At 36.1% G+C, this 12,635-nt stretch overlaps 1 protein-coding gene across 2 annotated transcripts in view; it reads left to right on the top strand.

The window, feature by feature from the left end:
* The window catches only part of PTPN12 (protein tyrosine phosphatase non-receptor type 12), a 110,807-nt gene that overhangs the window by 86,834 nt on the left and 11,338 nt on the right, over positions 1 to 12,635 (top strand). For both annotated transcript variants that reach the window (XM_053553893.1, XM_053553894.1), the window contains exons 9-12: positions 1,860 to 1,926; positions 3,632 to 3,709; positions 4,037 to 4,135; positions 11,692 to 11,777. In XM_053553893.1, coding sequence (XP_053409868.1) covers positions 1,860 to 1,926; positions 3,632 to 3,709; positions 4,037 to 4,135; positions 11,692 to 11,777 — 330 coding nt within the window. The remainder of the gene's footprint in view (positions 1 to 1,859; positions 1,927 to 3,631; positions 3,710 to 4,036; positions 4,136 to 11,691; positions 11,778 to 12,635) is intronic.

Below are 12,635 nucleotides of genomic sequence, written 5' to 3'. Positions count from 1 at the left end.
TTATTATTAAGAGCTTAAAAATCATACTAGGTTGCTTTTAATGTACTTCTGTCAGGAATTTTTAGATTATATACTTAACAAACTATTGACACTTTAAAAAATTTTGAATTGTGCATTAGAATGCATATAACGTTTTTCCTGCTTAAAAATTATTCTGATGTCAGGGTGGCACCTGTGGCTCAGTGAGTAGGGCGCCCGGCCCATATACCAAGGGTGGCGGGTTCAAACCCTAACCCCGACTGAACTGCAACCAAAAAGTAGCTGGGCGTTGTGGCGGGCGCCTGTAGTCCCAGCTGCTCGGGAGGCTGAGGCAGGAGAATCGCTGAAGCCCAAGACCTAGAGGTTGCTGTGAGTCCTGTGACATCATGGCACTCTACTGAAGGCAGTAAAGTGAGACTCTGTCTCTATAAAAAAAAAAAAATTATTCTGATGTCAGTAACATCTTTTAATTACTCATACTGATTTTTTAATCCAATGGCGCATATGTCTTCTTCTACTTGAGAATCAGTTCTTTTCAAGTATTTTTTGGTCAAGCAAAGTGGCTAATGCCTATAATCCTAACACTTGTGGAAGGCCAAAGCAGGTAGATTGTTTGAGCTCACGAGTTGGAGGCTAACATGAGCAAGAGTGAGACCCTGTCTCAACTAAAAATAGAAAAATTAGCTAGGTGTTTTGGCAGGTGCCTGTAGTCCCAGCTACTTGGAAGACTTGAGTCACTTGAGCCCAGGAATTTGAGGTTGCTGTGAGCGAGACGAGGCTGATGTCATGGCACTCAAACCCAGCGCCACACAGTGAGATTCCATCTCAAAAAAATAAAATAAAGTTAAAAACCTGGCACTGTATTCTCTATCTCCCATTAATTCTTTAGGAGATGAGAATGAATCAGTTATCTCTGTTCTTTTGATGAAATCACTGCTGGTGCTCAACTCACTTTCTAGGGCTGTGGCATTCTTTATCTTTGCTGTATCTGTTTTGCAGATTGAAATGATGTGCTGTCGCTTCCTCCTTTTCTGCTATAAAACACGAGTCATCTTGAACATAGAATATATTTATCTTTATAAGATGTTGTTAGCTTGTGAAAGTTTTCTGAGGTAGAATTAGACTTCCAGAGTGAAGGTTCATGGGTATTGTGTCAGTTACTCTTGGAAGTTTCTTAAATTAAATTTCAAAAAGGCAACAGTACCTCTTATTTTGTGATTTCACTTTATTCAGTTTCACTGACCCGAAGGGGTGGGTATGTGCAGCTTTGGGGCCACATGTGGCCTTCTGACTCCTTGACTGGGGTCTTTTGACTAAATCCAAATTTTACAAAACATGTCCTTTTATTAAGAGGGGTACAGGAGAGAAAGATGAAGCTTTTCTTGCCTCCTTTGCTGCTTAAAAAAGAACAGTCTTGAAATTGGGAGGCCGTTAGTTCCCCCACACCACTGAGACAAGGATAGTAGTACTGGGATATTGTTACAAGTGTTCTATTTTATTATTAGTTATTGCTGTTAAACTCCCATCGTGTGCCTAATTTATGAATTAGATTTTATCATAGGTATGTATGTGTCAGAAAAAACATAGTATATATAGGATTCAAGACTATTTACAGTTTTAGGCATCCACTGGGAATCTTGGACCGTATCACCGGATAAGGAGATACTGCTGTAAAAAACTAATATGAAGAATGTTGCCCTGTACACACTTTAAGTTGTCGTTTGTCACATTTCTTGAATGATTTTTTGTTTCTGAATAACATGTTCATCTATATTTATTTTGTATTTTGTTGTACTTTTTATAGTGCCTATGTTCGAGTAATATTTTATATTTATTTTATTATAAAAATCAAATTATTTTTGTAAACTTTATATCCTTAGTGCAGGCTGTGGAAGAACAGGTGCCATTTGTGCCATAGATTATACGTGGAATTTACTAAAAGCTGGGGTAAGAATAATTTTTATGTAGTATTTTGTCCAGTGATCTATTATGATTTTCCAACTTTATGATTAATTGCAGTAAATTAAGTGCATATTAAATTAATTGTATATTTTAGGTACATATTACTTTTTCTGAATTAGTTTTACTGTGTAAGAAGATTTAAAGAAAAGGTAATAAAAAGGTATAAATGCTGCATATTGCCTTAGGATAAAGTACTGGGCAAACAGGGTAAGGGTATTGTTCTAGGTGAATGCAGCAGTCAGGATATAAACTGTAAATTGACTTTTCCAATACAGAATTCTTCTTGCCTTTGTATATTTCTAGATAAAAGTGTATTCCATTCAGCAAATATTTATGCCTACTAGAGACATTATGATATAGTGGTTGAAGAAAGCTGACTCTGGACCCAGGCTGCTCAGATTAAAATTCTAGCTGTCATTTATTAGCTGGGTATCTTGGTCACATAACCCCATTATGCCTCAGTTTTTTTCACCAGAAAATAGAGATCATGATAGTAATAATGGATATGAATAAAATAAATGAACCTTTGTTAAATTTTTCAGAACTATGTATGGTATGTAGCAAGTTCTCAGTGCACTGTTATTACTGTTGCTGTTGTTTGGGTTGTTTCTACCACTACTGTTTCTAAGAAGTTATGTTTGATCTATGGAAGTTACAAGAATAAGTAAGATTCAGCCTCATTATAAATTTGAAAAACACAAGTCTCATTGTATATATATTTGGTTCTTTGCTAATCTGTAATCATTTTGTGTATGCATTGGGAAGTTGTAAATAATTCCTTAAAAAGATAACTGGGGTTAAATTTTATTTTTGTGTCCTCCAAAACATCATAATTATCTTCTGATACTCAAATGAACATGTTTAAGTGAACAGAGCTTAACTAGGATAGTACCACATTTTGACCATAAAAGTTAAAAATTAAAATTGGAATGGGAAGAGGCACTCAATCTAATGCCGGCAAACAAAGTAAACATCTGGTCATGTTTAGATGACCAGATCATCAATTTAGATCATAGTCTCCATTTGATTGAATTTGGCTTAACATAAATATAATCTCATGCCCTAGGTTAAGTTTTGATGAATATACATGCCTAAGCAATAAACCTGGGAATCATTCTCAGCTCTTCCATCATTTTTGTCACTTCAAGATATTGTTGCTGATCTCAGTTCTAATAATTCTGCTTCGATAAACCTCCACCAGTTTCTCTCTTTTAGATTGTCATCTTCTGTGATAGAAAAGTTGGATGTGGATGAGTACCACATCCTTCTTTTAGTTTTGGCTTTATCTATTAAACTTTTCAATTCCCAGGTAGAGTATTTGTACAGTCTGCTATGCCTGTGTATATTTCCCTCACTTCTTAGGGGTTAGTCTTCTTTTACTATCAAACTAAATTGTCACTCTGCACACCTAACAGTCAATTGCAGCCTCTTTATTCCCACTCTACTACAATTATGCTTTGGCCAGATATTTATTTGTTCACATATCTGGCTCCCCCAGCTTCACTGCTGAGGGTCAAGATTAATTAGCTTTGTATCCACAGAACCAAGCACAGTGTCTGACATGTAGTAGGTAGTGAGTGCTCAGTAAATGTTTGCATTAAACCAGAATGTATATAAGGTTTATATGAAAAATTGAAGAATTTTCTGTTTTCTGAATAAATGTCCAAAATTTATGTATTCTTTGTTTTAGAAAATACCAGAGGAATTTAATGTATTTAATTTAATACAAGAAATGAGAACACAAAGGCATTCTGCAGTACAAACAAAGGTATGGTTATTTCACTTTATAAACTATATTTTTATAAATGTCTTCTTTTTAAATGGTCTTTTCCAGGCCAAGCACAGTGGCTCATGCCTGTAATCCTAGCACTCTGGGAGGCCAAGGCAAGAGGATTGCTTGAGCTCAGGAGTTTGAGACCAGCCTGAGCAAGAGTTGTCTGTTTACTAAAAATAGAAAAACTAATGGGCGTGGTAGTGCACGCCTGTAGTCCCAGCTAGTCGGGAGGCTGAGGCAAGGGGATTGCTGAAGCCCAGGAGTAAATATATTAATAAATAAATTATCTTTTCTCTTGTTTATCATTCATCTCCCTAATAGGAGCAATACGAGCTTGTTCATAGAGCTATTGCTCAACTATTTGAAAAACAGCTACAACTATATGAAATTCATGGAGACCAGAAAATTGCTGATGGAGTGGTAGGTGTTCTTAGCCTATTTGTTTTAGTAAACTTTTTACTTTTTACAAAGCAGTAATATTTAGCTTTTAATTGTCATCTTGTGTTTTACCTAACAGAATATCCAAGACCATTATTTTTACTTCACCTGGATTTTTTAACTCATTTTCTTCCTGTTTATATTTCTGTTATGATAGATATTTAATGACTCCAATATGTATTAAATAATATTCTAAATAAAATAAAGGTAGAAAAAAGATCTTATGTAAAAAATATTGTTGTTCCAAGTATAAATTATTTTTTTTAAATGTACTGTATTTTTTTCTTTCTTCCTCCCTTCTATCCCACCTAAGTAATTGTAAGTTGATTGTTCTTGATCATGATAGTATAAAGCATTGTAGTTATTTATGTATACGCTCTTTAATTAAACAGGATCATAGGATCACAATTAAGTCCCTGTTGGTATGTCATAGTTCAAATTATAAATCATTTAAGTCTTATTGGATATTCTAACTTGACCTGCTAAAATACTGTATTTTCGAAGTGTTCTTATTTCTTCCTTTATTTCCAGCCAGTCCTCTTGTTTTCTTTTTATGTGTAGTCTTGTCCCTGAAGATGTTGAGCTATTTTTTAGTAGAATTTTTTTTTTTTTTTTTTTTTTATTGTTGGGGATTCATTGAGGGTACAATAAGCCAGGTTACACTGATTGCAATTGTTAGGTAAAGTCCCTCTTGCAATCATGTCTTGCCCCCATAAAGTGTGACACACACCAAGGCCCCGCCCACCTCCCTCCTTCCCTCTTTCTGTTCCCCCCCATAACCATAATTGTCATTAATTGTCCTCATATCAAAATTGAGTACATAGGATTCATGCTTCTCCATTCTTGTGATGCTTTACTAAGAATAATGTCTTCCACGTCCATCCAGGTTAATACGAAGGATGTAAAGTCTCCATTTTTTTTAATGGTTGAATAGTATTCCATGGTATACATATACCACAGCTTGTTAATCCATTCCTGGGTTGGTGGGCATTTAGGCTGTTTCCACATTTTGGCGATTGTAAATTGAGCTGCAATAAACAGTCTAGTACAAGTGTCCTTATGATAAAAGGATTTTTTTCCTTCTGGGTAGATGCCCAGTAATGGGATTACAGGATCAAATGGGAGGTCTAGCTTGAGTGCTTTGAAGTAGAATTTTTTTGCATCTTTATCATTGAACCTTCAGTAACTATCACATATTAAACTAAGTATGAGGAAATGAGTTACAAATTTTATAACCTTTGTTTTCCTTTTTCTCCTTTAAATGGTTTTCTCAGTTTCCCAGGCTATTTGTTTGAAATCTCTTGGTGTTCTAAATGAGAGATTTGTTACCTCAGCATCCAGTGATCAAAACAAAAAAAGAGAGAGAGATTTGTCACCAAATACTGATGTCAGTACGTTAACCTAATATTGGTCCACGAGTTTTAGGAGCTATGTATTTTCTTCATTAAGCAAGTGACAGTTTCCAGTTTTTAAGATTTATATATGACCTATTACTCTTCATTAATAGGAATTATTGTTCAACATGGCTTCCTACATTGCCATCTTTTTTCCCTTTAATCTAATTAAATCTTTTTGTAACCTATTCTGAATCAAGCCAAATACTTTAGTAATATAAAATAATTCCCTTCCTTCGTTCCTTCTTTCCCTCCCTTCCTTCCTTTTTATTTTTTTTTTTTTTGAGACAGTGTCTTACTCTTTCACCCTGGGTAGAATATCATGATGTCATCATAGCTCACAGCAACCTCAAACTCTTAAGCTCAAGTAATCCTCTTGGCCTCAGCCTCCCAAGTAGGTGGAACTATAGGTGCCTGCCACAACACCTGGCTAGTTCTTCTATTTTTAGTAGGGGCGAGTCTTGCTCTTGGTCAGGCTGGTCCCAAACTTGTTTTTCTATTTTTGGTAGAGATGGGTCTCAGCTTTTGCTCAGGCTATTCTCAATCTCCTGAGCTCTAAAGGAATCTTCCCTCATCAGTCTCCCCATAGTGCCAGGACTACAGGCAAGAGCCACTGCTCTGGGATGGTTTAGTCAATATCCAGACTATCCAGCCTACTTGGTTTTTTGAAATATTAAGTATCTGGCTGTGTGCGGTGGCTCATGCCTGTAATCCTAGCACATTGGGAGGCCTGGGAAGGTGGATTACTTGATCTCAGGAGTTCAAGACCAGCCTGAGCAAAAGAGAGACTCCCTTCTCTACTAAAAAGAGAAAAACTAGCTGGGGGTTGTGGCAGCTGCCTGTAGTCCCAGTTACTTGGGAGGCTAAAGCAAGACCATTGCTTGAACCCAAGAATTTGAGGTTGCTATGAGCTAGGCTGACACCATACTACTCTAGCCTGGGTGACAGACTCTGTCTCAATAAAAGGAAGAAATCGACAAAATTGTTTTAAGCTTTAACTGAAAATATTTCTGTTTTCTTCCATAAATGCAAGATTAATTTCAAAGCTAAGGATTTTATACTTAGAAATATAGATGTTTTAGCCCATTGTTTCTTTCAATATATAGATCCATTACATTTTTAAAATGCACAGAAAATTATTTTATTGCAGTATTCTGTATTGTATTTTTTAAAACTTACATTTAAATAATATCCAGAAAATGATGTCATATTATAATGATAAATATTATGTCACCTTTTTTTCTTCATTTTCCCATTACTTCATCTAAGTTTTTATTTCATGAGTTAATCCTTTTTTACAACCTGTAATCCATACTAGGATTATAATTCTGTCATAGGCTGCTTCTGTCTAATAGGTCAGAACTTTACAAATGACGAAGGAATATAAGAAAAAAGTCATATTCTGTAGGAGATGGGATGAAATAATACCTAATAGCAAATAAGTGGTTATTTTGAACCTACTTTCTTACCTTATTGCCTGGTACTTAGTAGACTTACACAAAATATTTGAGAGAGATATATCTCTCACAATGGATGAGAAAAAATGGATAGATAAAAGGTAGATTATTATTCTAAATAACTTTTAAATATTTTTCTCTTATGAAATCTTGTTTTGACTTGGCACCTGTGCCTCAAGTGGCTAAGGCACCAGTCGCATACACCTGAGCTGGCAGGTTCAAATCCAGCTCGGGCCCACCAAACAATAACGGCTGCAATCAAAAAATAGCTGGGCGTTGTGGCAGGCACCTATAATCCCAGCTACTTGGGAGGTGGAGGCAGGAGAATCGCTTGAGCCCAGGAGTTGGAGGCTGCTATGAGCTGTGATGCCACAGCACTCTACCCAGGGTGACAGCTTGAGGCTCTGTCTCAAAAAAAAAAAAAAAAAATCTTGTTTTTCTGGGAACTTTTAATATAGGTGATTGTTTTTGTAGGATGGCTGTATATGGTTGCAGACCATAAATCCCAGTTAGAGAAAATATGGAATCTAAAATATTGGATAAAATCATCTTAGAACTATGTGGTTGAGTGAAATGATTTGAAATAGGTACTTACCACTTAGAAACTATGTTTTGAGAAACAATAGCAAATCTCCATTTATAATCTCTCTTAAGCTTAATTCAGAAGTAAAAGTTTTTTAAAGTGTTTATGTTGCAGAATTATTTTTGTAGATTTTTTTTTAAGGGGCAGGGTCTTACTCTTGTCCCCCAGGCTGGAGTGCAGTGATGTAGTCATAACTGAAGGAAACCTCAAATACCTAGCAACCCTCCTGCCTCTGCCTCTCAAATAGCTGGGACTATGGATGCAAGCTACCACACCCAGCTAAATTTTTTACATTTTTTATAGAGATGAAGTTTCACTGTGCTGTCCCAACTACTTTAAAACTCCTGGCCTCAAACAGTCTTCCTGTCTTAGCCTCCCAAAGTTCTGGGATTATAGTTGTGAGCCACTGTCCTTAAGCTGTATTTTTGTCGAAATTTTAGTTTGAAATACTAATTGTCAATATAAGATTCTATAATAAATGATATTCATTAGAGGTGTTTACAACTAAAACAACTTCCCAGAGTGAGAGATCTAAAGAGAAAATTTATTCTACAAATCTGTATCGTATTGATTTGGGATTTAGAAATACCTCAGTAAGCATATACCTGTAAGGTGTACATCCTTGCCTTTTTATTTTATATATAAAAGACAGTATCATTGGTACTGTCAATACCAGGATTTTCAATTCCTGGATGATTAGTAATACTAGTAGTTTGCATGTGGTTCTTCCGTTGTATTATACGTTTAGATGTGATATTAAATTCTGAATATTTTTTTCCTCAAATGTAATTTTTTTTTACTTTTAAAACACTGTTTTAAAGGTATTTTATTTACTCATGTATTTTATTTTGTTCTATAGCTGATAGCATATCTTTTAATATTTGATAATTTAGTCCTGGTTTCTTTTTCCTTTTGTGGTTTTTTTATATAATTTAGATACATGGGAAATGTTAGTACACAAAGTAACTTTAGCGAGCTTGACTTAAAAAAAAAAAAAAGAATATACTACCACTGAATTTCCACTAGATTTTTTAATTTCTAAAGTTCCTTTCAATTTCAAAATTGGTGATTGCTTCAATTGGTAGCAAAAGCAGCTAGAGAGAGCTGTATACATTAGGACCAATGTGGACTCAAAAATTGTAGGTAAGCAGAGCACAGACTCATGCCTGTAATTGTAGCCTTTAGGAAGATTGCTTGAGCCCAAGAATTTGAGGCCAACCTGAACAACATAGCAAGACCCCATCTCTATAAAAAAATACAGAGAAATAGCCAGGTGTATTGGCATGGGCCTGTAGTTCCAGCTACACGGGAGGATTCCTTGAGCCCGGGAGTAGAATGCCTGCACTCTAGCCAGGGTGACAGAGTTTGACCCTGTCTCAAAAAATATATATATAGGTAATAAAAAAAGGTCAGAAGCTACTAGAGTATAGTAAACATTACCGTAGGTAAATATCTACTTCCACTGAAGTGACAAGGAAGTTTTCTTCATGCCATTTGGTTGCAGCTCTGCATTGCCACATTGATTCTTTTCATCAAAGTGAAACTCAGCTTGCTAATCTCTCCCCTAGAAGTAGTTCCACACTTGGCTCTTTGTGTTAATGTCTGTCATTCTCTCATTCACCCAGAATGAGGAATCCTTTATGACACCTTCTTTACTTTGTCACATGTAATCTTAACTATGATATCTTTGATTTCACAGCTTTATAGTCATGATTATATGACTTTGGGGCTTTATTATTACTTTTACTTTTTTGTTTGGGATATTACCAGACTATACTTTTTGACATTAAATATCATGACCTTTAATTTTTTTGCCATTGCTGACTTTGTTGAGTGTGTTTCACATACAGGTGCACAGTGCCTTAGCTGAAATTCCAAAATCCAAAGTGCCCTGAAAACATAGTTTTGTTTTGTTTTTGTTTATCTCTGTGAGTTTGATACTATACTCATTTGGTAGCAAAACCTTATGAAGCCACTTATGTTTTACTACAAAAAAACATTTTATAAATTATAAGCCATTCAGTAAAAGCCGTTTCATATTGTTCACCTTTAATTTTTATTTATCATACTTAATGCAAATATTTACACATTTTAGTACAAAATATTAATGAATATTATTGTAGTTAATGAAAATGATAAACAAATGGATCAGTAATTTTGATGCAAAGTCTCTAAAATTCTGGTGGAGCCTGAGGATCTAAAATTTTGTTGGCCAAAAGTCCTAATTTGCCTAAGGCAGTGCCAGTTTACAGTTGTTGCCTAGCTGTAGCAATTAATAGTGCTCTCCAAAAGCTCTGCTTTGGACAGTAAATTATGTGGTCACTTTACCTATATAGCAGATATCCCTAGTGAAAGTTTTCCTTCTTATGGTGTAACTCTCTGTTTCTGATCAGGTAGTTAGATGTGGAAAACTCTACCAATCCATTATCAAGAGACAGGTACATTTAAACATGCTGGGAAATCGAGATCTTTATTTTTTTAGTTGGAAATTGTTGAAGTAACAGTTATAAAGATGAAGCTGCTGTGATGGGCATGTTGAAGTGCCTCTGGCTTAAAACAACAACAGGGCAGCGCCTGTGGCTCAGTGAGTAGGACGCCGGCCCCATATGCCGAGGGTGGCGGGTTCAAACCTAGCCCCGGCCAAACTGCAACAAAAAAATAGCCGGGCGTTGTGGCGGGCGCCTGTAGTCCCAGCTGCTCGGGAGGCTGAGACAAGAGAATCGCCTAAGCCCAAGAGCTAGAGGTTGCTGTGAGCCGTGTGACACCATGGCACTCTACCCGTGGGTGGTACAGTGAAACTCTGTCTCTACAAAAAAAAAAAAGAAAACAACAACAAAACAAAATGCAACTATAGTTTGAGAGTTTTTTAATTGATAGTGTATGAAAAGATGGCTTTTTCTAGAATTATCTGAGATGTAAGCAAAGATGAAAAGCATTTCTGTCTTCTACCTTGGAATTAACATAGCCTAGCTGGATAAATATGAGGAAATTTGAGAATAAAATTAATTCAAGGTAATATTTTAATTTTACTGCTCTTCTGTTCATAATCCTAAACCTAAGATTCTTATACCTGCACTGTCTCAGAACCATCAGTGTTGTTAATGATGACATTGGTCCTTGTGACTAGCAAGAATCAGGGATATTCCTGGATGGGCTTTTCCTGCCTTTCTGGGGTTCATATGGTTAGTCAGTAATACAGGGACTATATTCTTTAATGGAATAGAGCACTCCACATAGTGGCAAGGAGAGTGAAGCAAAGAAAGATTAAAATGAATCCTGGCGGCTGGATGCCTATGTTCAATGGTTAGAGCGCTGGCCCCATGCACTGGGGGCGGCAGGTTTGAACCTGGCCCAGGCCTGCTAAACAAACAAACAAACAAAAAAAAAGAATCCTGGGACCAGCTTAAAAGTACTAAGTAGTAACGAGGAATCACAGTAAGGTAGTCTAAAAAGGTTTGGAAAGGTAAAGGATATAAGCCTTTGTTGGCTTTTTCCCCCTCTCTGTGCATGTTAGATTTCTAGTGGGAGTGATCTTTGTGAGGTGGGGGATTTCTTAGGAAATCTGTTTCTATACAGTTATATTTGAAATATGTTGAAATGCTTCTGGGCACAGTAGATCTTTAAGTAACTGGCGATGGCCTATTTTTTGATATCAATCTTTTTCATTGAAGTTCGGCACAGTCACTCACGCCTGTAATCCTAGCACTCGGGGAGGCCGAGGCAGGTGGATTGCTTGAGCTCACAAGTTCAAGACCAGCCTGAGCAAGAGCGAGACCCCGTCTCTAAAAAATAGCTGGGCATTTTGGCAGGAGCTGAGGCAAGTGAATCACGTTAGCCCAGGAATTTGAGGTTGGTATGAGCTATGACACCACAGCTCTACCCAGGGTGACAAAGTGAAACTTTGTCTCAAAAAAAAAAAAAAAACGTTTGATTCTTCAGGCTAAAATATGGAGCCAAAGTTAAAGACTCATTATTTTTTTTTTTAACTTGGCAAAATTGGTATTATTTTAAAAATTGAAAAGCCCAGAAATAATTAGTTGAAACATGAGTTAGAAAAATTATGTTTCTCTTAACTTACAGTGAAGTATTTTTTCCCCTTGGCAGAATGAAATTAACGCTGAAAATATAGTCAGCTCCATAGATCCTGATAAACAAGAATCTCCTCCTCCAAAACCACCAAGGACCCGCAGGTATTGTATATCTTTTATCTTTGAAAAGATACTTTTATTTTACTTAATGTTAATTAAAATGACAAATTCTGAATATTTCTAAGTTACTTTTATAAATTTAATTATTCTTTTGTTGAGGACGTAACAAATGTATGCCAACTAATTTGTTACTGGCAAACTAAAAATGGTTTCATTTGAATGAAATTTCAGTAGTACTTACACAACCATGAATTGACTATAGCTTATGTTTTGGTACATGGTACAAACTAAAATTTCAGTTATTCTAAAGATATACATTTTCTTGTGATAATTAAACAAGTAATATACTTGTCAAAAATTGTATGCATGTTGAAGAAATCATGTAACAATGTTTAATTACATTGCTAGCAAAGATGGGTTTATTTCTGTCTAGTTTTTCTTACTTTCATACCAAGCTCTTTTATAATAGTTAAGATTATATATATTTCTGTCTTCTTTATTCCCTTTCCCTTCTGTTTCTATTTTCTCCCTTTAAAATTTGGTGGAAGTATTACTCAACTTTAGAGTTAATACTCAACTTTAGACATGGTTAGTGTTGCCAGTGTCCATTGTTAGTGTTGAGTCTGGATTGAGATCATTCCTCCTTACAAAAGAAAAGGCCAGCCAGACACAGTGGCTCATGCCTGTAATCCTAGCTCTCTGGAAGGCTGAGGCAGGTGGATTGGTTGAGCTTAGGAGTTTGAGACCAACCTGAGCAAGAGCAAGAACCTGGTGAAAGAAGCCAGACATAGTGGTAGGTGCCTGTAGTTCCAGCTATTCAGGAGGTTGAGGCAAGAGAATCACTTGAGCCCAAGAGTTTGAGGTTGCTATGAGCTGTGACACCACAGCACTCCACTGAGG

The sequence above is a fragment of the Nycticebus coucang genome, chromosome 11 (genome assembly GCF_027406575.1).
Source record: "Nycticebus coucang isolate mNycCou1 chromosome 11, mNycCou1.pri, whole genome shotgun sequence".
Taxonomy (NCBI): domain Eukaryota; kingdom Metazoa; phylum Chordata; class Mammalia; order Primates; family Lorisidae; genus Nycticebus; species Nycticebus coucang.
The sequence above is the reverse complement of the archived record's forward strand: the minus strand, read 5'-3'. Positions and strand labels throughout refer to the sequence as shown.